Source organism: Drosophila bipectinata, chromosome 2L (assembly GCF_030179905.1).
Source record: "Drosophila bipectinata strain 14024-0381.07 chromosome 2L, DbipHiC1v2, whole genome shotgun sequence".
In the NCBI taxonomy this organism is placed as follows: domain Eukaryota; kingdom Metazoa; phylum Arthropoda; class Insecta; order Diptera; family Drosophilidae; genus Drosophila; species Drosophila bipectinata.
The window spans coordinates 8,198,784-8,220,043 of NC_091736.1; the positions used below are offsets into that span (position 1 = coordinate 8,198,784).

Sequence of the window (21,260 nt, forward strand, 5' to 3'; positions counted from 1 at the left end):
GGTCGCAAGGGTACCCTCTGCAAGGGTATAATAAAATTGCCATTGTGCATTACGAAGCTATTACTCAGTCACACGATAATCCCTAAATTTTATGAGTAGTCATGGATACGATCAAAGGGTGTATATTTGGAAATAATATTAAAGAAAGAATACGCTTTAAAATTAATATTTTAAAATATTAGGTTTAATTAATTAAACCCTTTTTAAACAAAACAAACTTTGTAAACAGAAAACTTGTGAGTGAAACAGATGGGTTTTGGGTATCATATAGTCGGGAATCTGGAATCGACAGTGAGTTCACATTTACAAAGGAAATTTAAATTTAAAATACAAATCGGATGACTTTTAGCATGCAAAAATTGTAATTAAAAGCTAAATAATTTAAATATTAAAATTAAGCTTTTTAAATTAAATTAATGAGGCTCTACTTTGAATGGCTTAGTAATATGAATATGTATGTAATATATGGTAATATATCAAGTCGAGAAAATGCGACTAGAAGAATATTTTTTTTTTTAACTAGTTTAATTCATAAACACGCAAAGATTTATTATATTAAATAGGAAACATTAGCACTCTATTTTAACATCAACTTATGTATAGCTAATCGTCGAGACTTTCCATGGGCAAGTTACCGGCTGCATTCAGTCCTCCGGCGGCGGCATATGCCGTCTCCATATTGGACTGCGACTCCCGCTTCGGTGTGCTCCGCTTATGTTGAGTAGTGAAGCTTACGTTTATCCTTCCACTACCTCGAATGGCAGACATAGGTGGCCGTACAAGAGGTGTAGCAAGGCGATCGGAAGGGGGGCTGGGATTGGCCTTAACCTCCCTTCGAACATCTACCACAAGGGCGTCGCGAACAGACGTTTCCTGAAACTGCTTCAGCCGTTCTCTCATGGCGGTCTCCCGTTTAATCTCCTTTTCTATTTCTGCGCGCCGTTTCTTATCAAACCTTTCAAGGGCCATTTCATCCCGTTTCTTGTTTCGCTCCACGATTAGATCAGCTATCTCCAGGCGCTTCTGCAGAAGAGTTTCCTTGTCCAGTTTCTGGAACATCTCCGGCCACAAACCCTTTTCCTTCTTTACAAGCACAATTCGAGCTTCGTTTTTAAAGATGCGACAAAAACTGTAAAAAATTAAGTTTCAGTTTTATAATTGCATCATTTTACATTAAAAATTAATATTTATTTACTTTTTTAAATTTAATAAAAATTGTATTTAATTTCATAGTAACTAACCTAGCCATTTCGTCAACTTCCTGAACCAGATGACGCTCGAAAAAAATGGGCGGATTGTTGAATTTTAAATACTGAGGAAGCAGTACCACATCTGGCTTGCGAGTCACAAGTCTATTAAGTTCAATGGATATTTTTATATCGTCTTCCGTCTGAGATATCTGAACCATGATGAGTTGCTTGGCTTCCGTTTCCGGTGGCTAAAGATCTGAATCCAAAAAGGATATGGAGTCCTTTGTTGCTGCACTTCGACCGACAATAAATTGTCAATGGCTTCTAACTTATATTTTTTAACTATCTGAATCTGGCGACGAATCAACGACATCTACGACAGCGCCAACTACCCAGCCGACTGTATATTCCGTCTAGGACTCCGTTTCTATCTGTTTACTTTGAATATAAACCGGGGTTAAAAGTTCGAACAACCAAAACAAGCTGTCGCGTTGGCCATCGACCAAACAATGATTGGCTACGGTACAAATACCCCATTTCGGGAACCAGGAATCATAGCGACTTCCTGCCCATGGACCCACCTGTTAAATTTATGCATTTGACTTTTTTGGGCAAGGCAAGGCACTCTGGCCTAGTCCAGGATCCGAGCTCTTCCTATTACTCCTGCTCATTTGATTGAATTAGTCTCGACTTAAGCACGCAAGGCGAATCGTATTTGCATAGAAATCGCAATCCATCAAGAACAGCTTGTTGTGACATTGATTGGAAAAGGGTTACTGTTTATTTTATAGGGGCTTTACCATTTATAGACATGCTTCCCCTATTCCATGATATTCATTTTTTTTTTTGCCGAATCGTGCAATCTCAGAAATTCTCTTTATAGATTACACGCGTGCATAATCCATTTATTACCACCCGAAGTGAAAACATATTTTTTTTTGTTCACATTAATTTATGTATTTATTGAGCTTTCCGGCAGCACTTTAGCCACTTTTCGGGACTCTTTGATTGTGGTCAGTGGGCACTGCATCTCGCTCCATCCCACGGGAACCATAGGAACTCGGGTCTTACGGACATCGCTGGCGTAGGCGATTACCACCCCCAGTTCATTCTCGGCCGTGGTCAGAAGAAACGATTGTTCCATTTGGTTGATGACACGTGCTAGGATCACATCGCCTGGCTTGAATGATTTATATATGTCGACACGGTCCTTCTCCGTTTCCCGAACATCCTCCTTTCGTAGGAGACCACGGTAGCTGTTTTCCAAAAGTACGTTCCGCACACAGAAAATTGCACACTTGACGAATTTCGGAGTGGTAACTAGGACGCGAGCAGTAACTATATCGCCGGTGGTTGGTATTGTTAGATGGAAGCCAGGTTTGTGTACGTTCACCACCTGACACTGGAATGCTGGTATAAGGCATAAGTTTATCTAAATAAAGAGTGTAACTCACATTTTCTCCCGATTCCTCGATGTTTACAATTCCCGATTTGGAGGCATAAATATATCCATTCTGTTCGTACGTCCCTATACCCAGGACTATGTTATCTTCAATTCTACAAAGCCGCTCTCCCGGAAGACACACTATGGGCTCCTCGCCTGTTGAACTCATGTTTTAACAGATATTTGAAATAAAAAATTTAAAAACAACAAGGCCGCATTTACACAGCGTGCGTTTCGCTAATTTTGTATCGATGACGCTTATCGATAGTTTTTTACCATCACCTTCAAGAATTTCCTTTATCAGTCAAAATTACAGCTAACATTACAATTTACATTACAATACATTTACAATATTCTGCTATAATATTTTTTATAATTATAATTAATTAATTTTAAGCTTATTTTGTTTTAATGTTTTAGGACAGGGGGATTAATAAAACGAATCGCGACGTTTTTGTGAGGTTTCAAAAGCGTGACTTTGCGTTTTTCAACACTACAACTGTTGAGCGTGTTTATGGTGCCGGTGCCGCCAATATTTTACAGTTTTTTTGTAATAATTTTGGAGAGTTTTCAGTATGCCCACAAACAAACTGCGAGCCAACATGAGCTATCGTGAGGTGATCCCAAAAAACCTCAGTCCACCAGAATGGATAGATGTGAAAATCAATACGGGTATGTTCGAAGCCAGCACTCAAGAAGCTTCATCAAAACATTGATTTCTTTGTAAAATAGGCACACAAAGCACGCTGCAGGATCTTAAAACATTTGAATCATCTGGTGGTTATTGCTACAAGAGCAGAGGAAATGCTCAAAATAGAAACCGGTTCATTTATTGGTCTGTACAAAAGTCCAGAATAGAAATTAAATATGAGCCTTCGATATTTATACATGTTTTCCAATAGGCGCACCCATCAAGATGTTTTGGAACTCGTGGAAATTAGCTTGGACATCTCACTACAAAAGAACCATCTACGGCTGCGCTTCACCGACTCTGCCGTTTTGAATGTTTTCCTTAAGGAAGACACAAGCACGTTGAACTTGCTTGTGGTCACCGTCAGCAGTGTTCACCGCTACGCTTTCCCTCTGAAAACCGCTGGTCTTGGAGGATTATCTGAGGATCAAACATCACAGTCCATTTTTTATGATGTCAGCGAAAAGATAAACGATCCGAGCAGTTTTTATGTAACGGATGGCTTTGGAAACCTGCCCAGTGTGGCGGTTTCGTATCTATCGCAAGATTCTCAGACTGCCTATTTTGCGGTGGCTTACCAGGAAAAACTCCTCCTGCACGTGATGAATTGTGCCACTGGCCAAACAATTACTAATGAAATTAAGGAACCGCATTTGATGCCAAGATTTCTTTCTAACCTTAAGGGTGCTTTGATCGGCCGCTCTGAAGCCCTAGAAGCAGCTATTTCGATGGCTTTCAGCGAGATCGAGGGACAATTTTTTCTCCTTGTCCTGTACCGAAACAATGAAATGCGACTATGGTCATTAGACACCATACAGACATTGGCAAGCATTAATTGTTCATCAGGATCTACCCATGGTGGCTCAGCCACTCAAGGACGTAAGCTTTGAACGTAATTATCCTAACCTAATATATTATTTAGATATTCTTACAGCTCAGAGCAATCAGTTACGTAAAATCAATGATCAGGACTTTTGTTTGTTTCTCTCCCACGATATTGGATCCGAGTTCATCTGCGTCAGTATTATGCCTGATGCGGAAGATGTCAGAGGTCTAAAACTCGTTGTGCAGCATTCGCTGTCTGCTCCGCAAATGGACCTGGCTGATTTCGATGCTACGTCCTCGCACATATGGGCTCTTTGGAGCAACGCTGAAGGCGACTATCATGTTTCAGCTATTTATTTGGGCTCAAACGATGCTATCAAGTGGGTTTCAGCCGCCCTGGAGCCACCGCCAGATCGCTACTCCTTAAATTTAGAACGGGGCATTGATCCGCGCCAGGCATACTGTTCCTATATTTTCCATCCAGGTCGATTCGATCGGAATATTATCGCCAAGGCTCTATATGTGACTATGATCAACTCTTCTAGGCTAGAAAGTTATGCTAAATCCGTTTTTTTTTTTTCATTTAGATGTTCCGACGCGTCAATATGCAGTTCGACGTGAAGCAGTTGTCCATGTCGATGCTTAAGGATCAGGTTTGCCAGGCTGTCGAGGACGAAATCCAAAACGAACTAAAAGACTATGTTGTCAGCGACGACGAGTATCTCGAGATAGCAACCCGGTTGTGGGACAAGTTCTATTCGTGCTGCGAGCAATACTATATGAAATTTTCTGAGCCCACAGGGCTTGCAGTTATGGAAGGTATGGATGCAGTCTGCTTGGTCCGTAGGCAATCTTTCTCCCTTCTACGTCCATGTGAGGTTCTCGAACATCTTCTGCTTATCGGCGAGCACAACGAAGAAGTAGCCACCTATGTAGCCCCTTTGTTTAGAAACAACCCCGCGACAGCCAAGGGATTTGTCGATCTTATGAACGTTATTACACTGCTGGATAAGCTAATCTCAGAGGATATAAAAATGGAACTGGATAACCAGCTGTATCAGAGGGCATCGCCGCTCGAAGTGATTTCCAAACTGGTGACCAGAATTACAGTGGGCGACGATAATGGTCCAATGTTGCCATCGAATTGTGTGAAACAAATGAATCAGAAACTGCAGGAAATACCAAACCTTAAGCCAGCTGTTGACGTTCTGCTGGATGTTCTCTGCATGATTGATCCCGATGCCCCACGGAATGGTAATGCCAACTTAAACATTTTTATTTTTATAACAAGTTTTACATTTTTTTGTATTATACTTTATAGATTATTCTGGTTGCACACGCTTTCTCCAGCCAACTGGAGCTTTATTTGGCAGCGAATATGGATTATCTATTTTAGCCGAAACCGTGAGACAAATGGCAATGATACGGTGAGTCTTAGAGACCATTTCTTATTCATTTCTAAAATTATGGATTGATTACAGATTTTCCGTTTGCCGAAACCTCCTGGTATTGCAGTTTATGGTATATGGTGGGGATGGATTGGATAGCGAAAGCATGCAAACAAATATTAACTACTTGAACTCTTACTACACTCTAATGTGGATTTCTGAGACAGCCATTCCTTCAAATACCCCAGCTGGATTGTAATGTTATAGATGATAGATGTTTGGGTAAATTAAAATGATTGTAATGTCTTTCAGTGAGGCTTCCATCCAGCGCTTGAGCCGGGCGCAGCTATTTAACGGATACACCAGGCCTTACGCCAGTCACTTGAGAACCCATGGTCATGACCAAACTACTTTGCTGAGCCTTTTCCTTCAGTCCAAGGGACTTTTCTGTGCTCTGACCGTATTATTAAAAAATTCCGGAATGCAAATGGAAACAGAGCAATTAAATCTTCGTGAGTCGCTGTTGCAGCTTGTGGGATTCATCAACAAAATTCTGTAAGAGAATTTTAAAGAATCTTCATTCATATACAATTTGGTATATTCCTATACATTTTCTAGTTGGCCGGAGTCTCCGGAATACATTTTTCTCGAATGGTTATTTGGTACTTGCCACCACATTATTGTCCAGGATTATGTACGCATTTTGTCCAACTGGTGTAAAGAAAATACTCATTCTAGTAAGTATACAATTTTTTGTTACTTTTATCTCGTATTTTTATTATCTCTTATTTTTAGGACGTTTTATGCTCGCGGTTTCTTTACTGGATTGCGGAGAGGCACATAAAGCCGTTGATCTTTTTCAGCATACGGCAGAAGGAATTTTAATGGAAGATTTTCTATTTGAGCACGTCCTAAAAAACACGCCGATATATTCTAATCTGCAAGAGATTATTAGCCACAAGAAAATCTCGTTGGAAAATGTGAAACTCGCCAAGGTTCACTACTATTTAAAAGTTATTCAGCTGTTTGAACAACATTCCGCCCTTGACTACATCATCCAAATAGCGCACTTGGCCATGAATGTTCTGCGCCGAGATGATCCGCAGTTGCCTATGTTTCAATCGATTGTTTTCAACAATCATCTACAATTGGGCCATTACGAGGAAGCCTACCATGCCCTCGTTTACAATGCTGACATTTCGCGACGGAAGGACTGTTTGCGCCAACTGGTCATTACATTGTTTCAGAGCAAAAGTCTGCATCTGCTTATGCAGTTTCCTTATACAGGTCTCCAAGACGAGTTTGAAAGCATTGTAGAATCCAGAGCTAGATCTATTAGCATTGATCAAAACGAAGTCTATAACTTTTTGTATGCATTTCACACCAATAAAGGAAATATGAGAAAAGGTCGGTGTGAATACAATTTCGCCATAATATTGATATTTATAAAAATACCATTCCAGCCGCAACGGTGATGTTCGAGCAGGCCATGAGGCTTCAAGTCGACAGCGATGCCCCTAATGCATTGGAAAAACGATGTTCTTCGCTGCTTATTGCTATAAACTGTTTGCATTTGGTAGATCATCGATACAGATGGATTGCTAAACCTACAATCGGCGATGAACAAGTGGCTCCGATGAATGAGGATCAAGACAACCAGGATGATGTTCCTAAAGGTCAAGAAGTAGTGGTGCTGGAGCTAGAGGACATTCGACGCGAACTGGTACATGCGGAAGCTCTTTTGGAACTTTCTCACCATCGAAAGGGCGTTGCTTCATTGGAAAGGATCACTCCGGAGGAACTGTCTCGCCTGTTGGTTAGCACCGGCCTCTACACCAGTGCCCTAAAACTTCACCGCGGCCATACGTTCTCAGTGTTGCCGATCTTCGAGGGACTTGCCACAGCCTGTGTTACTGCCACCGAGGAGAAGGATGTGGATGCTTGGGGATGGCTGCAGAACAATGATTTGGCGGGTGATTTTTAAAGTGCTAACCTATGTTTCGGCGTTTTTAAAAAATTGGTTTTTCAGATCTTCCCCATCGTAATAACGCTGCCGATATGGCCTGGACCTTGTTACAAAAGCTTTTAGTAAACCACGAATCAAAAGAATCTACCCTGATAAAAAAGGGTGTGGTGAACAGGCTGCTTACGCTAAACTCCTTTATACCACAGTGGTTGATTGATTTATACAAGTTAGCCAACTCTCGGGAGCTCCTCCATTTATTTGTTAAGCACAATCGCCTCCTGGAAGCAGCCGATCTGGCCTGTGAGATGATAGGCGCAATGTTAGGAGCTGGCTGCGAGTATTTTGAGTTTAAACAATCAGTGGCTGTCACCAACCCCCAGCTCTCCTTCCCAACCAACACAATTGATCTTCTTTTACATGGACTTAAAATTAATATCAACGAAGACATCGAATACGAAATGGTAATTAAAATCCTGAACTCAAAGTCCATTAATAACTACTTATTACTTGACAGGCCTACACCAAACTTGAAGAGGAAGTACAAAGATACATAGAAATCGTAAAGCGCACAACCGAAGACAAAATGAGTTTAGCTATCCTGCATAACCGAGAGGAACTACGACAACAGGCGCAGTTTTAAGAAATAGGCTTTCATTCAATTAAGTTTTATTAATAAAAAAAATATAAATACGCTTTGATCTTTAGAAGTCATCCGTCAATACCAGCTCCGACAGAAACTTTTTGTAAATGTTCATAAACTGTGCTACAAAGGCCTCCAAGTGGAATATGTGCTTCGCTCCGGATTGCATCCTATGCTCGTACTCGGTAGCAAACTCAAGAGTCTTTGCCTTAATCGACATGTCACAGTTATTCACAAGATTCTCCACTAGACCGCGGAAGATGAGGTTGGATGGTACACCTTGAATAAGAAGCTCGTACAGTCGCTCGCGTATCTTTTCTAGCTTTCCAGGGGTCTGTTCGCTGATGATTTGTGATGCAGTGTCCCGCAAAAACGCCTGCCAGTCCAAATCAGGTATTTCTTGGTTAGATGTAAATGGAACCTTGGCAACTTTGGCGGCCTCGAGCATAAGAAGAGCACGTCGAAGATTGCGCTCAGACTTATCGACTATTCGTTTAGCCAATTCGGGAGGCAAGGCGAGTCCCTCGCGCTTGCAGGTGTTCTGCAGGATAGACACGATATCGGGTTCGCTAGGGGCAGACACTCTTATTCCGAGGCAACGTGATCGGATGGCAGGAATGATGCGAGAAGTGGAGTTCACAGAGATTATTATTCGGCATGTAGCCACATACTTTTCCATGGTGCGGCGCAATGCATGCTGGGCATCTTTGGTGAGTTCGTCGCCTTCAGAGATGACGATTACTTTAAACTCGCGCTGTCCGCTGATCTCGATCTGGTGCGTCTGAGCTACCTGTTTGATGAGGTCAACCACCACTGTTCGGTCATATATTCCAGCGTCAGACGGATTCACCTCCAGATGATAGTTACTGCTGACAGTCATCACCTCGACCTTACGGTTGGAAGGTGTGGTAAAAGTCATAGTCTCGCTCCTCAGTCGTTCCACTCCGGATCCGTACATCTCCCGTAGAAGGCACATGATTCGCGTTTTTTTTCCAGCCCCAGACGGTCCATAAAACATTAGGTGCGGAAAATCACTCTGCCGGCAAAGGTTTCGCAAGTTATCCGCCTGGTCCTGTTTCGAGTTTGTATATTAAATGCAATGATTCGAATGTAGTATATTTCTTAGTTTACCTTGTGATAATCTAATTTGGACAACTCCCGCGGCCGGTATTTATCCACCCATAATGCCATGATAACTTGTTCAACTATTTTCTTGACAATTATTAAAGAAAATCTATTTTATCTCAGTTTTAGCATGCGCGCCTTTTTACACAATTGGGCTTCGGAGTTCCAGTGCTGCAAAATGTTTTCAGTAAAATTTGATTATTTTGCCAACAATTTTAGTTGTATAAAAACTGAGGATATCTTAAATTAAATATCTTAAATATATGTACTTTTCAAAAAATAAATGTGATTTTGTTATATTTGGAGTTTTACTATAATACTATCTTAAACATTCGTCCTGATTCTTTGGATAATTTGACTTCTCACAACTGGTCACACTAACCAAACTACATAGGTGAGAATAAATTGATAGACGCGAAAAAAATGTTATAAAGAACGGTGAGTTCACATAAAAAGAAAATGGTAAATCTATTTATTTGCCTACGGTTTCAAGCGTTATAAGAGTTAAAGAAAGCGTGCCGGAAAGCTTAAATTGTACAGATCTATCGCATAGATCTGGATTACTTTCGTGTCTGGTATAAAAAGGCAGCATACATAATTAACTGCATTGGTGGCTCAAAGGGTTGAAAAAATACAATAAACACATATGTATATGTACAACTGACCTTTACTCATATGTAGGAATGTCCTAATCTAATGCGGACTCAATTAAAGCCTTATCCAAAGCATCAATTCAATTTCCTGCAACACGATCCATTATTCAATAAGGATCATGTTTGAGGAAGTAGTAGAGGAAAATGGCTGTGTGAATGAATAAAAAATGTGTCGGCGGTATTCGCTAGGTTGTGAATGGAGCTCCTCTTTGGTCGAATGAAAATCTTAGCCATGCTGTCTCATTAACGCATTTTTAGACGTCACCAGAATACAAACACACCTATGTATGGTCATATACTACACGGAGAGGGGCATATGTATGTATGCATGTACAATGTCCATTAAATCCCTAGTTAATCGCTCTTTGTTGTTGCCCTGCTTGGAGCTCGTCTTTCTTGACAGATTATGCAACTCTCCTGCTCTCCCTATTATCTATGCTTTTCTGTTCCTCCGATTCTCCTACTGCATAAAAAGATGGAATTTCATTGGTTGTCACAAAAAACTTCCGTTCAGAAAATAAACCTTTTTAGTTTAAACATTAAATGTTTATTCTTCCCCTTACTGCTAAGCTGCGGTTGTGCCTCCTTGCTTTTAACACCTAATTTAATTATTGTCTTATATTCGTGTCATTTTTTCGTCACATATAACAAATGGGCGTAAGTGTGCAGTCATTTCTTTGGCTAAGTATTTTAAGGTTTTTATTTAAGTACATATGTAATTTTACATACTTGAATTTGTTTTGGAGTCAGTAATTATTCTAATAATAATTATTACAGTAATAATTATTCTATTATCAATATTTATGCCATTTGAATGATTTAATACCTGTAGTGGTTGTGATTTATAGGATTCGCGTCCTCATTCATCTTAATACATTTGCCGACCCGATGGTTATTGTTATTTCAGTTCTTTGCTTGTTATTGCGATATCTCTTATCAGCTGGGCATTAACACAACACTTTCACATATGTATGTCCATACATATGTACACTTAAGCGTCAATTTACGATGTTTGTTTATATACTTTTCGGGCGTCTCTTCTACTCAGTAAATACTGTCAAGCTCTTAATAGATTCTTTTAAATGGAGTCAAATTAAAAAAAATTATAAATTTATTAATTGAAACGTAATTTTAATTTATAAGCGCCCAATTGTATATAAATTGGACAATCTAATTGCTTCTCTGATTGCCTAGCTTCACTTACTCCACCGGTTCCTATACTCGTATGTACATATATAATAGTTACCAAAACCTATTGATTTTTTGAGAGTGTTTCGACCATTTTACCTTATTACCAAAATCAATTGAATCGGAATGGAAGGTGGTGGTCTCATTTTTTTTCGATACTACTGCTCTTTTATAAATTTTTTGTATACAACAGTTTTTCATGAATTATTTCATGTTTTTCTATATTGTCAATTTTTGTTCTTCCAGGTGTACTATGCTACCTTATAAATACCTGAGATTACATACAGAAAAATGGAAGCAATGTCAAAGATTTCTCTGATATTGTCTGTTTTGTGGTTGCTCAGCAGTGCTGTCGTCGTTAGTGGCGGGAGTAGCAGGCGGAGCTGCCTGGCAACCTTTAGTAATGAATCTCTTCCACAGCAAAATCGGCTTGAGATCAGGCCGAGGACGAGAACTTGGCAAGAGCATGAGTTCTCGCTGTTGGGATACAAGTTCCACCTACCCTTCGTAGGGCACACAGTGGATGCAGATCAAAATGACAGTGACAGTGATGAAGATCTGTGGTTTGACGATCTGTACGTCGGAACTGGATTGGACAGCGTGGAAGTAGAAGAGCACGAGCTTTGGTCTGATACCAATGTGGATCTGTCGAACAAAGTTTTGAAGTTAAGCTGCGACCATGTAAACCTGAGAATGGTAAACAAGGAGCTTCTTTCTCAACGGAGTGTACATATTAACTACCAAAAACTTCTCCTGGATCATGTTTCTGCGGACTCTGGTGATACGCTTCAGTTGCCACAATATGAGAGCGTTCGGGAGTTTTCGTGGGTGGAAAGTGCCCTTAAAGATGAACCACTAGGAAAATTACTTTCTCTTCAGCCGCACTGCTTCGAAAATATGCAGAAGTTGGACCTATCCGAAAATCACTTGGAATGTCTTCACTGGGCCATTCCCCAAGCAATGCGGCGTCTAAAAGTACTTAAGATAAGCGGCAACCGGTTGGCAAATTGCAATTTGATTAATTTGCAAAATATGAACCATTTGGAGGAGCTGCACCTAGACAGGAATGGTCTGAAAGCGTTGCCCCAACGCTTCCTAGGCGGGTTGAGCGAGTTGCGTCTATTAAACATTAGTCAGAATCTGCTGTCCGAGCTACCGCGAGACATTTTCGGTGGAGCTCTGAAGTTAGAGCGTCTTCTGATATCCGGAAATCGTTTAACCGTGCTACCCTTTCAGCTGTTCCAAACGGCCGGCGACCTACAGGTTCTAGATCTTAGCGATAACCGCCTGTTGTCCTTTCCGGACAACTTTTTCGCTCGCAACGGCCACCTTCGGCAGTTGCATTTACACCGAAACCAGTTGAAGTCACTCGGCAAGCAGAGTCTGTACAACTTGCGTGAGCTGCGGCACCTGGATCTTAGCCAAAACTCGATGGCTAGCATCGATCGGAAGGCTTTTGAGTCACTAGGCCAATTGCTCGCTTTAAATATTTCCGGCAACAACCTGACCATGCTCTCCTCGACAATTTTCCAGCCACTTCGATCCCTAAAGCAGCTGGATCTCAGCAAAAACAACTTTAGGCAACTGCCCAGTGGGCTGTTTCAAATGCAGCGCTCGCTGATAATTTTGCGCATCGATGACACGCCTATCGAGCAATTCTCCAACTGGATATCACGGAACGACGAGTCAATGGTGGATCCACAGGTGCTACACCGCCTAAAGTATCTATCAGTGCAGGAAAATCGGCATTTAACTACCCTACCAGCCACATTGTTCGCAAATACACCTAATCTCAAGGAGCTATGGCTGGCCAACAATGGCTTATTGCAGCTTCCATTGCAGATCTCAGGACTTTCGAAGCTGCAGCGTCTGAGTGTCCGAGGAAATCGACTCGGATCACTGCCGGAAGGACTCAAGGATTTGCGACAGCTGCATTACGTCAATATTCTGGGCAATGAGTACCAATGCGACTGCAAAATGTATTGGCTTACCGCTTGGTTGTCAAACACCAATAGCACCCTGAGGCGTTTCTCTTCAATCATAAATGCCAAGAGCCCCAATTCCAGCCAAACCTCACTGGACTCATACGAAAGCATTGACGATCAAATAGATGCCCTTAGTTGTCAGTACGGCTACCCGGGCGATATGTTACAGGTTCTAAGCAATCTCAATTGTTCTGTACCAACGGTGGTGCAGTTCTCCGAGCCCAAGATGCACAAACTGCTCTCCACCGCCAAACTGGAGTGCCAGATATCAGGCAGCCCTGTGCCAGACATTATTTGGGTGAGGATAAAGCTATCTACGTAAAATATACATCTGTAAAAATGTTTAAAAACTTTTTCTTTTAATACAGGTAACGCCACGAAACAAAATTTTGCGGCACCATGCAGATCCAGATAAACGCCCCATTATTATTGACAGCAAGGAGGACCATCAGCCGCCAAGTGCTCAAGAACTGGCCGCCCTAATGGACGAGAGTTATATACAGTCGCTGAACTTGACACGTCAGCAGAATGTTGTGGGTCAGCGTGTGGTTTTGGTGGAAAATGGATCGCTGTTGGTGCACAACATATCTAGAATTGACAGTGGACTGTACACATGCTATGCTTTCAATGTGATGGGCAAAGCCTCGGCCGGTTTGCGGTAACTATATAAATCAACGGTGTAAATAAGTGCAATCAAAATAACATTTATCTCGTTCCAGACTATATATAGACCCCATTGTGTTTTACCGGGTGAAGATCGGCAGTATTCTTTTTGGCACGGCACTAGCTACTGCGTTTCTCTTGCTGACGCTCATTGTGCAGGGATTAAGGCGTTGTCTGTCACATTGGGGAATCTGCGATAAATTTTATTGCTGTGCCAATAGGAACAAAAAATCGCCTAGGGCGAGGCAAATTTATGCAATGCTTGACAGCATAGAGAGTTACAAGAGCCAACAGCTAGAACGATTACGAGAAAACTATGCCCAGCAGGTGCATCGCATTCGTGAGAACTGTGCCCAGCAAGTCGAGTGGATTCAGAGCAGTTATACTACCCAAGCTAAACATGTCCGTGAGTTCCGCGACATGGGCTCCAATCACTTGACCGCACTCAAAGATCAGTACTACGATCAAGTGAAAAAGGTACGGGATTACTCTACCGGCCAGCTGAGCTGGGTGCGCGAGAACTACGTCTTCCAGCGCAATAAGATAAGGAAATTCAGTGCCCATCAGGTGTTGCGTCTACGCGAGGGATATAAATATCAACAGCAGACGCTTAACAAGGTGCTGGAAAACTTGCCAAGCTTTTACTTTGAAAACTGTCGAGGACGGTGCGAAGAGGATATCGTCGAAGGTTTATTAATTTATTATTTTTATTACATAACAAACCGAATCAAGTAATTTTTATCCGCAGATATAGACTGCTACTTTAAAGGCCAAATGGACTTTGCTGGATCCAAGGAGCTTAACATACAAAAAATAAAAGCTCGTTTATCTGCCAATTACTCGGCCAGCAAAGCATCTATCTACTATACTCCGCCAGACGAAGATTTGCTCCGCTGCTCGAACCTCAACCTACAGACCTCACCCATACACATCAACTACATAGATGAGAATCTTGACCAGCAGAAGCAGCTGGAGCACGACTTTAAGATGGATCCGCATCTGCTTCTGTATAACACTCCCCAGCTATATCTGAACCCAGAGGGAGCGTGCAGCAGTGGTCAGGCGGCGGCCATGGCCGCGGTCCTAGCGTTGACACAAGGTGTCAGCATTGAGGACAACAACCAGGAGCAGGAAATGCAGCCCCTGAATGATATTGCTAGTCGATTGGAACTGCCAGAACTGAAGGACTCGAACGATGTAAAGAGCTCTAAATCGTGTCCTGCCATTTACAAGGTGTCTAAAAGGAAAGATGGCAGCACTTTGCATGAGTTGCAGCGCGAAGGCGAGGAACCATACCAAATGTTGCGCCTTAATCCTGTGGAGACAACAACCGTGTTGGAAATGCATAAGGAACGGTCAGAAAAATTGAATATAGTTGTAGATGATGGATCAACGAATGAAACACCCCCATCTGCTTCCAGGTGCGACTCCAACAGCTTAGCTGACAGTTGCAGCAGTATCTGTCGGATTAACGAAATGTCGAACGGTTCATCTTCTTTTCCTGTACCTTCCCCCCCTTCTATCACTGAAAAAACATAGTTTTTTTTTTTATTTAAAATAGTAGAGTATATAAATTGTAAAAATCTAAGCAAATCAAACGCAACTGGAAATTTAATTAAAACTGATGATTATGATGATAATGGTAAGGAATCAAAAATAGTTACGGTTAGTGTTAATTAGAAACAAAAAATTTTATGAAAATGCTGGATGCTTGAGTTTTATAGAGTAAAGGAGTCATTACTGCGGTATGTCCTGCGGTACTAATAATCTGACGAGAATTTAAAATCGAAGTTTTCCCTCGATTCTATCGCTAAGGTATCAAGACCCATTCCCTTCACAGCCACTCTCCCTCATTCATTGTAGTTGCGTCCAACATAAGAACAATCTAAGTTAAAACATTGTCTTTTTAATATGAACAGACATATTTTTTTTATCCTGGAAAAACGATTTTAAATTACATTTAAAATATAACATTCATACTAAATAATGCCGATACCGCCCTGAATTCTTTTTACCACTTGTAATGCTTTAACGAAAATTTATTGACATGCTTCTTGGTGGAAGAAACATGGAAAAGAACTAGAAATAAAAGTTTGTAGATTCAAAGCCCACAGACTAGGGTTCGGGGCATTTTGGTGCTTTGAGAATTTCAATGGCACATGGATTAGCATCGATTTTGCACACTTCACTCTCCGATTCCACCTCGCTAAGATCATACTCGCATTCACAAGGAAAGCACTCCATTTCGCCACCCTCCTCGCCTTCGGCCTCTTCTCCTTCGCCGTACCAGCTGATCTTCTCCTCGCTCCGGATGCTCGGTACGGTGGAAAGTGAGCATACGGATAACTCGGAATCTGAGATGGCCAATGGCACTGGTTCCTGGGGCAACAACGAGTAGTCGTACACGGCAATTTCCTGGGCAAACCACAATGTGGCGGCCATAGGCTTTCCGTTGTCATCTTCCTCCTCACCCAACCGCTCCTCATAGTCTTCGTTCTCTTCCATTGCATCCAAGTTTCCAATAGACTAAATTAAAAGGAGAATTTTAATATTCAATGGTATCTTAAATAGTTTTAAATGGACCTTAAAGTTATAGTTGGCCGGCAGGAAATATCCCAACAGCATGTACCGATTATTGAAGCTGAAAACCGAAGGTCCTGTGGGATATAGAGTATCCCAAGTTCCGTGTAGAATGGTGCATCTATCATCGTTCCCAATATATAGTTCAAAAGGACCCATTCGAATGTTGCTATTCCAGGTGGACTTCAATCGGACTGAAAGACAGCATCCATCTGTGCCGCTATTAAAAGTGTAAATACCTACTCCGTGGCGCTGCCCTTTAAACCAGTCGCCCGAGTAGGTATCTCCGTTGTCATAGTTGTAACGTCCCTTTCCATGTTTTAGGTGCTTGCGCCAGTTGCCCTCATATACGGACCCGTCTGGGTAAATAAAGATACCCCGTCCACAACGTTTCCCACAGCGATACTGACCGTAATATCGCGATCCGTCCCTAAAAACATACAGACCAATTCCATGCCGCCGGCCTTTCCGATAGTTTCCATCGTACTGATCCCCATTGGGTAGGATCGCCCATCCGCGTCCATGCCGCTGGCCGGCTGCATTGCGTCCACCTAAGTAAAGCTGAAAATTTTATATGAAAACTGAGATAGAATACGAGCTTTCGACTTTTTTTGTTACTCCGATGTTGGGTCCCTCATCCTCTTCTTCTGGTGCAGACAAATCCTCCTCCGACAGTTCCGTAGACATTTCTCCGACAATTAAAATTTGTTTGAATCTTTTTTTATTCAAGAGGATTGCATAGATATAAAGGATTTTCTTAAATATTGCTTTTGGGAAATATATATGGTGTCAGCAATAAAACTAGATGTGTCCAGTTTTGTATAGACAACAAAACAACGGCTTGCTCTATTAAAAACCAACATAAAGTTCTTATAAAAATTACGTTTTTTCGTAAAAGTAATTGGCCAGCGGGTAGCGAATGGTCAACGCTATTAATGTACACACCGCCTGGAATCCCATCAGCATCTGGGTGACCACTCGCTCGTGGACTGGACCGAAGATGAACAACACAAAGTTGATCAGAGTAAAGTTGTTGGTCCTGACCAATCCGTCTGCTTTCGCGTGCCAGCTGATCAGCCGCAGTTTACGCAGAATGGTGACCATCAACCGTCCCACGATGTTTAGTTCCTCTATACGGAACTCCGTGGTGCTGATATGCAGCAAATCGGTCTTGCTGTCGTACTTAGGGAGCCGATGACGCGGGCAAGGCACAAAATGAAACAACTGCGGCGTGGAATACAGGAAGTTTAGAACCTGTGGCAGGAAGAACAGCAACAGAGTCTTGCTAAAGTGGCCCAGGATACCCACGACGGCAAAGGTCATTCCAGCAAAGTAGCAATATGTGTCACCAACAAACACCTGAGAAGGATATCTATAAAGAAAAGATTTTGTTAAAAACATATAACATTTAATGCCAATTAAATTTCGTTTTAGCAAAATTGTGTAAATATTTGTTAATTGAATATTTATTTATTTGGATGTTTAATTTCCCAGGAAGGAAGAATTCAAATTTATAAAACAGTGTTGGAAAATTATAAAAAATTATCAATCAGCTGGAAGGGACATTCGCGACAGCTGGGCAGCCGGGGGTAAAAAAAAAATATTTTTGGGCGTTAGTCAATCTACCGAAATCCCAAGAGGAAATACAATACATCTAAATCATGAAGAAATAAATGAAAACTGGCAATTTTCGTGTTGCCCTTCCTAGTATACATATGTGTATAACTGGAATGGCCCGGCGTTCCGTAACCAAAAAATTGGTACTGTGGTCGGTGCTGGTGCTTCAACTATGTTTAATTGGATGCATCTGGTTACTGCAAATAGACTACAGCCAGGAGCAGAACACCCTTGGGAAGATCAGCAGCAGGGTACATTTTGTAACCAGCAAAGATGGCGACGTAAATATAACGCCAGGAAAAGGATCCCCTGGTGGTGGCATACATTGTCCGCGAAGGCAAGACAATGTTAACCGCTATGTGGCAGACTTTTATCGGATGAAATCTGCAGTTCTAAATGAAACTAACCCACCGGACTACAACGTGCCAGCATATGTAGATGCAGAGATGGGCCTCACTGAAAATTTATGGTGCTACCGCGAGGGCACCCTCAACGAAAGCCATCAAAGGAATTATGTTGACTATCTGATGGTGTCTCCACATTGCGACTGTGCCAGTGGCTGGCATGGAAGAGACTGCGGACAGCCAGAGATCATATGGAGAGCTCTTATGACTAACAGCGGAGCGAGTAAACGAGGTGGCACCACCCCCATCCAACTAGTTGAAGCCAGCTCCAACTATCTCCACCGGCTATTCTATATGCTGGATCTTGGCGTCTGGGAGCATATCAGTCTGGAGCTCTTAGAGCTGCAAATTCAATCTTTGTTAGAAGTGGTGGATTACTTTCTCATCTACTATGTGAGTAATACTACGAAACAGCGCAATATTAAAAACGTGATGGGCAGCCAAACAAATTATGCCCTTCTACACTGCTCATCGGCAGCAAAGTGCACAAGTTCCTCGGCCTATAGCTATTTTCGAAGACAACTTTGGCTACAGTGCAGTGTTCAGATGCAACCGCACGACCTGTTGCTCCACGGAGACAGCCAAACGGTTTATGCACCAGCAGCTCTAAAGTTTCTCAAATACTATGCTGGGGATGTACTGCCCCTGAGATTCAGAGTGAAGTACAACGTTTATGGACTGTACTGGCAGCATCCAAATAAGACTCTCCTGAGTGGAGTGATAAGTTCCTTGGGGCACTTGCACAGTGTCCACGCGGATATCAATCGATTGCAGCGGCAGGCTGGCAGCACCCTGGGCGATCTAAACCACTACGGCGGATGGAGTTGCGAGCTATGCCTGTCGCCTGATCAAATAATACTACGTCTGCAAAGCTCCCACCAGCCACAGTTGTCCGTAAGACTCCCCAACGATACGCGAAATGCGCACATTGATGCCACCTACATTCAGAAATTAATTGGAAATGGAGTACATTTGGATAGCTTTACACAGTTGCTTCGACTGCGAGAACAAAGTGAGAAGTACTTTGCCCCAAAGGAGGCACTTCAGCACAGCAGTCGGTATGGGCAACTTTTAGTGAATCTCTACGATGTAGATGTACTGGAGGATCTTCAGGATGAAGACTAACTCTATCCGAGGTCTAACAGGGGCAAAACTTTACTTTTTTCTACAAACTACCATATAAGAAATTATCCGGGAGTCATATCTGTATCTCTTTGAATTAGTTATAGTTTAAACCGATTTATGTAGTTTTTAAGTAAAAATTCAAAGTTTGTCACTGCATAAGTTGGGTGTAGCACTGGGTTATATAATCTTCGTTTGAAACCGGCAATTTAATTATTCGCTTGCCCTTCTCCCTTTTTTGAGCAACCAAAAACCAAATATGCTAATTTATCAGACAGGACAAGCAGACCGTGAAATCTGTGATAAAAAACTACGAAATATGCAAAAAATGTATCAACTAGAAGAGAATTATTCTCAAAATGTAAAATTTCTTTTGAAAAGAATTTATAATTACTTTAAAGAGTAAGCTTTTCAACTTTACTTTAATGTAATTTAAACGAATACAGGAAAGCTAATTTAATTTAAATGTACCAATTAATAAATAATTCTTAAATTAAAATCGTACAACAATTTTTTAACTGGCCAGATCAAATCAATCAATATTTTGAAACAAACAAAAATATATATAATAAAAAACCCGAACTCACTTGTTGAACTTCCAAAGCGCCAAGGTAGTCGCAAGGAACGGTAGCATAAGGTAGATGGAAAAAATATGCGAGTCTACTTGATGACCCAGGTATAGTTCTATGCAGTTAAAAACCAGAATCGACCCAGCAATTATTAAAGACTGGCCTACTTCCAGACCATTAATGCCCGCCAAAATGTTAATTGCATTTGTGCAAAAAACAGCTAGCATGCCCATAAAGATGTAGTACAGCACGCCTGGAATGAAATAAGTCGTGTAAAAATGTTTTTTTGTTTTTTTAACTATTTAGTTATCTAATACCTATGTTCAGTGAGGTTCCAAAAAGGTCCCTAGCAAAGTTCGGCATAATAATTGTTGTTGAATTGTAGTTAACATAGTACACCATAAGCAAAGGAAGCGTTGCAATCGTTGGCAGCAACAACTTGTGGCGCCACCGCAAATCCAAAACGTCGTCGGCAAAGCCTAGGAAGATCATACAGCAAATGGATAGCAAGGCGGCAATCAATTCTACAAACTGTCCCAATAATAAATGATAACGCAACCTTAACAAATTGTATCTGAAGACCTACCTTGTCGTGTGGAAAAGTGTCGGGCTTTCCCCCAGTAACTGCATCCGTGGCAGCCGCCTCATCGAAGGCAAAAGGAATAGGGATGAAAAGAAAAAGTGAGACGAGATACACGCATCCAATGAGCACGCCAAAGGATTCAGGACTGCGGAAGAGATACGATCTTAATATAAAGCAATCAATAGCCAATGAAGTAACTTACACCTGTGGTTTGTCCTTTTTGCAGAGATCGCTGCCAAATAGGTTCGCCTTGATGAACATATCCCGGAAGCGAGGTATCATCCGAACCGCCATGTAGTAAGCAGCTCCCGACACAGCAGCATTGATTGCTATAGCTGCTCCGGACATAATTCCTTTTAAATATGTGCCGATAACCTGCGCTAATTTAATTAGTTTTAAATACTTTTCCTAACAAACCGGCGTCCTGGTACTTAAGTCATCTGGTAGAACTAAATATTTATAGAAAAATAAATATTTTTAATGGGGAATTTAGCAGAAAACTAGTTTTCTAGTTTTTGAAAAATAAATTAAACCTGACGGGGTACACGCAATTTAATGAGCAGACGAAGCGTACGCTGATAACAACACCAGCTGTTCTGAACCACGGATGGCAGTGTTGGTAAGTGC

General features: G+C 41.6%; 8 protein-coding genes across 11 annotated transcripts; 3 read left to right on the forward strand and 5 right to left on the reverse strand.

Moving 5' to 3' along the window:
• Window positions 1-532: 532 nt before the first annotated feature.
• Window positions 533-1,572, reverse strand: Dnaaf4 (Dynein axonemal assembly factor 4). The gene is made up of 2 exons (XM_017253179.3): window positions 1,242-1,572; window positions 533-1,129 (listed from the first exon to the last, which is right to left on the reverse strand). Exons 1-2 carry the CDS (start codon window positions 1,406-1,408, stop codon window positions 604-606), a joined length of 693 nt encoding a protein of 230 aa, XP_017108668.2. The 5' UTR covers window positions 1,409-1,572; the 3' UTR covers window positions 533-603.
• Window positions 1,573-2,121: 549 nt separating this feature from the next.
• On the reverse strand, window positions 2,122-2,886 carry Csl4 (exosome component 1 Csl4). Its single transcript, XM_017253182.3, has 2 exons — window positions 2,645-2,886; window positions 2,122-2,592 (listed from the first exon to the last, which is right to left on the reverse strand). Exons 1-2 carry the CDS (start codon window positions 2,801-2,803, stop codon window positions 2,143-2,145), a joined length of 609 nt encoding a protein of 202 aa, XP_017108671.2. The 5' UTR covers window positions 2,804-2,886; the 3' UTR covers window positions 2,122-2,142.
• A 144-nt stretch (window positions 2,887-3,030) lies between these two features.
• Nup160 (nuclear pore complex protein Nup160) lies at window positions 3,031-8,177 on the forward strand. The gene is made up of 13 exons (XM_017253373.3): window positions 3,031-3,306; window positions 3,367-3,469; window positions 3,537-4,204; window positions 4,260-4,672; window positions 4,738-5,404; window positions 5,472-5,577; window positions 5,632-5,793; window positions 5,851-6,093; window positions 6,157-6,275; window positions 6,334-6,945; window positions 7,002-7,511; window positions 7,568-7,965; window positions 8,019-8,177. Exons 1-13 carry the CDS (start codon window positions 3,210-3,212, stop codon window positions 8,142-8,144), a joined length of 4,224 nt encoding a protein of 1,407 aa, XP_017108862.2. The 5' UTR covers window positions 3,031-3,209; the 3' UTR covers window positions 8,145-8,177.
• Window positions 8,178-8,205: 28 nt separating this feature from the next.
• On the reverse strand, window positions 8,206-11,347 carry RfC38 (replication factor C subunit RfC38). 2 transcript variants are annotated; one of them, XM_070277322.1, is made up of 3 exons: window positions 11,210-11,347; window positions 9,276-9,440; window positions 8,206-9,216 (listed from the first exon to the last, which is right to left on the reverse strand). In XM_070277322.1, exons 2-3 carry the CDS (start codon window positions 9,333-9,335, stop codon window positions 8,206-8,208), a joined length of 1,071 nt encoding a protein of 356 aa, XP_070133423.1. In that variant the 5' UTR covers window positions 9,336-9,440; window positions 11,210-11,347. The 2 variants fall into 2 exon arrangements, with proteins under 2 accessions (XP_070133423.1, XP_017108863.2); XM_017253374.3 differs by having other exon boundaries at window positions 10,749-11,327.
• Window positions 9,622-15,705, forward strand: LOC108133394 (uncharacterized). Of its 3 annotated transcripts, XM_070277321.1 has the most exons (6): window positions 9,622-9,707; window positions 11,357-13,393; window positions 13,464-13,753; window positions 13,815-14,446; window positions 14,507-15,113; window positions 15,180-15,705. In XM_070277321.1, the coding sequence occupies exons 2-6, from the start codon at window positions 11,402-11,404 to the stop codon at window positions 15,295-15,297; spliced, it is 3,639 nt and encodes a 1,212-aa protein (XP_070133422.1). In that variant the 5' UTR covers window positions 9,622-9,707; window positions 11,357-11,401; the 3' UTR covers window positions 15,298-15,705. The 3 variants fall into 3 exon arrangements, with proteins under 3 accessions (XP_070133422.1, XP_070133421.1, XP_017108796.3); XM_070277320.1 differs by having other exon boundaries at window positions 14,507-15,705; XM_017253307.3 differs by having other exon boundaries at window positions 9,645-9,663; window positions 14,507-15,705.
• A 77-nt stretch (window positions 15,706-15,782) lies between these two features.
• On the reverse strand, window positions 15,783-17,167 carry Rsph1 (Radial spoke head protein 1). The gene is made up of 3 exons (XM_017253313.3): window positions 16,957-17,167; window positions 16,342-16,899; window positions 15,783-16,284 (listed from the first exon to the last, which is right to left on the reverse strand). Exons 1-3 carry the CDS (start codon window positions 17,023-17,025, stop codon window positions 15,874-15,876), a joined length of 1,038 nt encoding a protein of 345 aa, XP_017108802.2. The 5' UTR covers window positions 17,026-17,167; the 3' UTR covers window positions 15,783-15,873.
• Window positions 17,047-21,219, reverse strand: Alg7 (Alg7 dolichyl-phosphate N-acetylglucosaminephosphotransferase). Its single transcript, XM_017253311.3, has 5 exons — window positions 20,836-21,219; window positions 20,637-20,778; window positions 20,368-20,581; window positions 20,069-20,303; window positions 17,047-17,710 (listed from the first exon to the last, which is right to left on the reverse strand). Exons 1-5 carry the CDS (start codon window positions 20,979-20,981, stop codon window positions 17,218-17,220), a joined length of 1,230 nt encoding a protein of 409 aa, XP_017108800.2. The 5' UTR covers window positions 20,982-21,219; the 3' UTR covers window positions 17,047-17,217.
• On the forward strand, window positions 17,901-19,967 carry Mgat3 (beta-1,4-mannosyl-glycoprotein 4-beta-N-acetylglucosaminyltransferase). Its single transcript, XM_017253310.3, has one exon. The coding sequence runs from the start codon at window positions 18,012-18,014 to the stop codon at window positions 19,482-19,484; it is 1,473 nt and encodes a 490-aa protein (XP_017108799.2). The 5' UTR covers window positions 17,901-18,011; the 3' UTR covers window positions 19,485-19,967.
• Window positions 21,220-21,260: the final 41 nt, after the last annotated feature.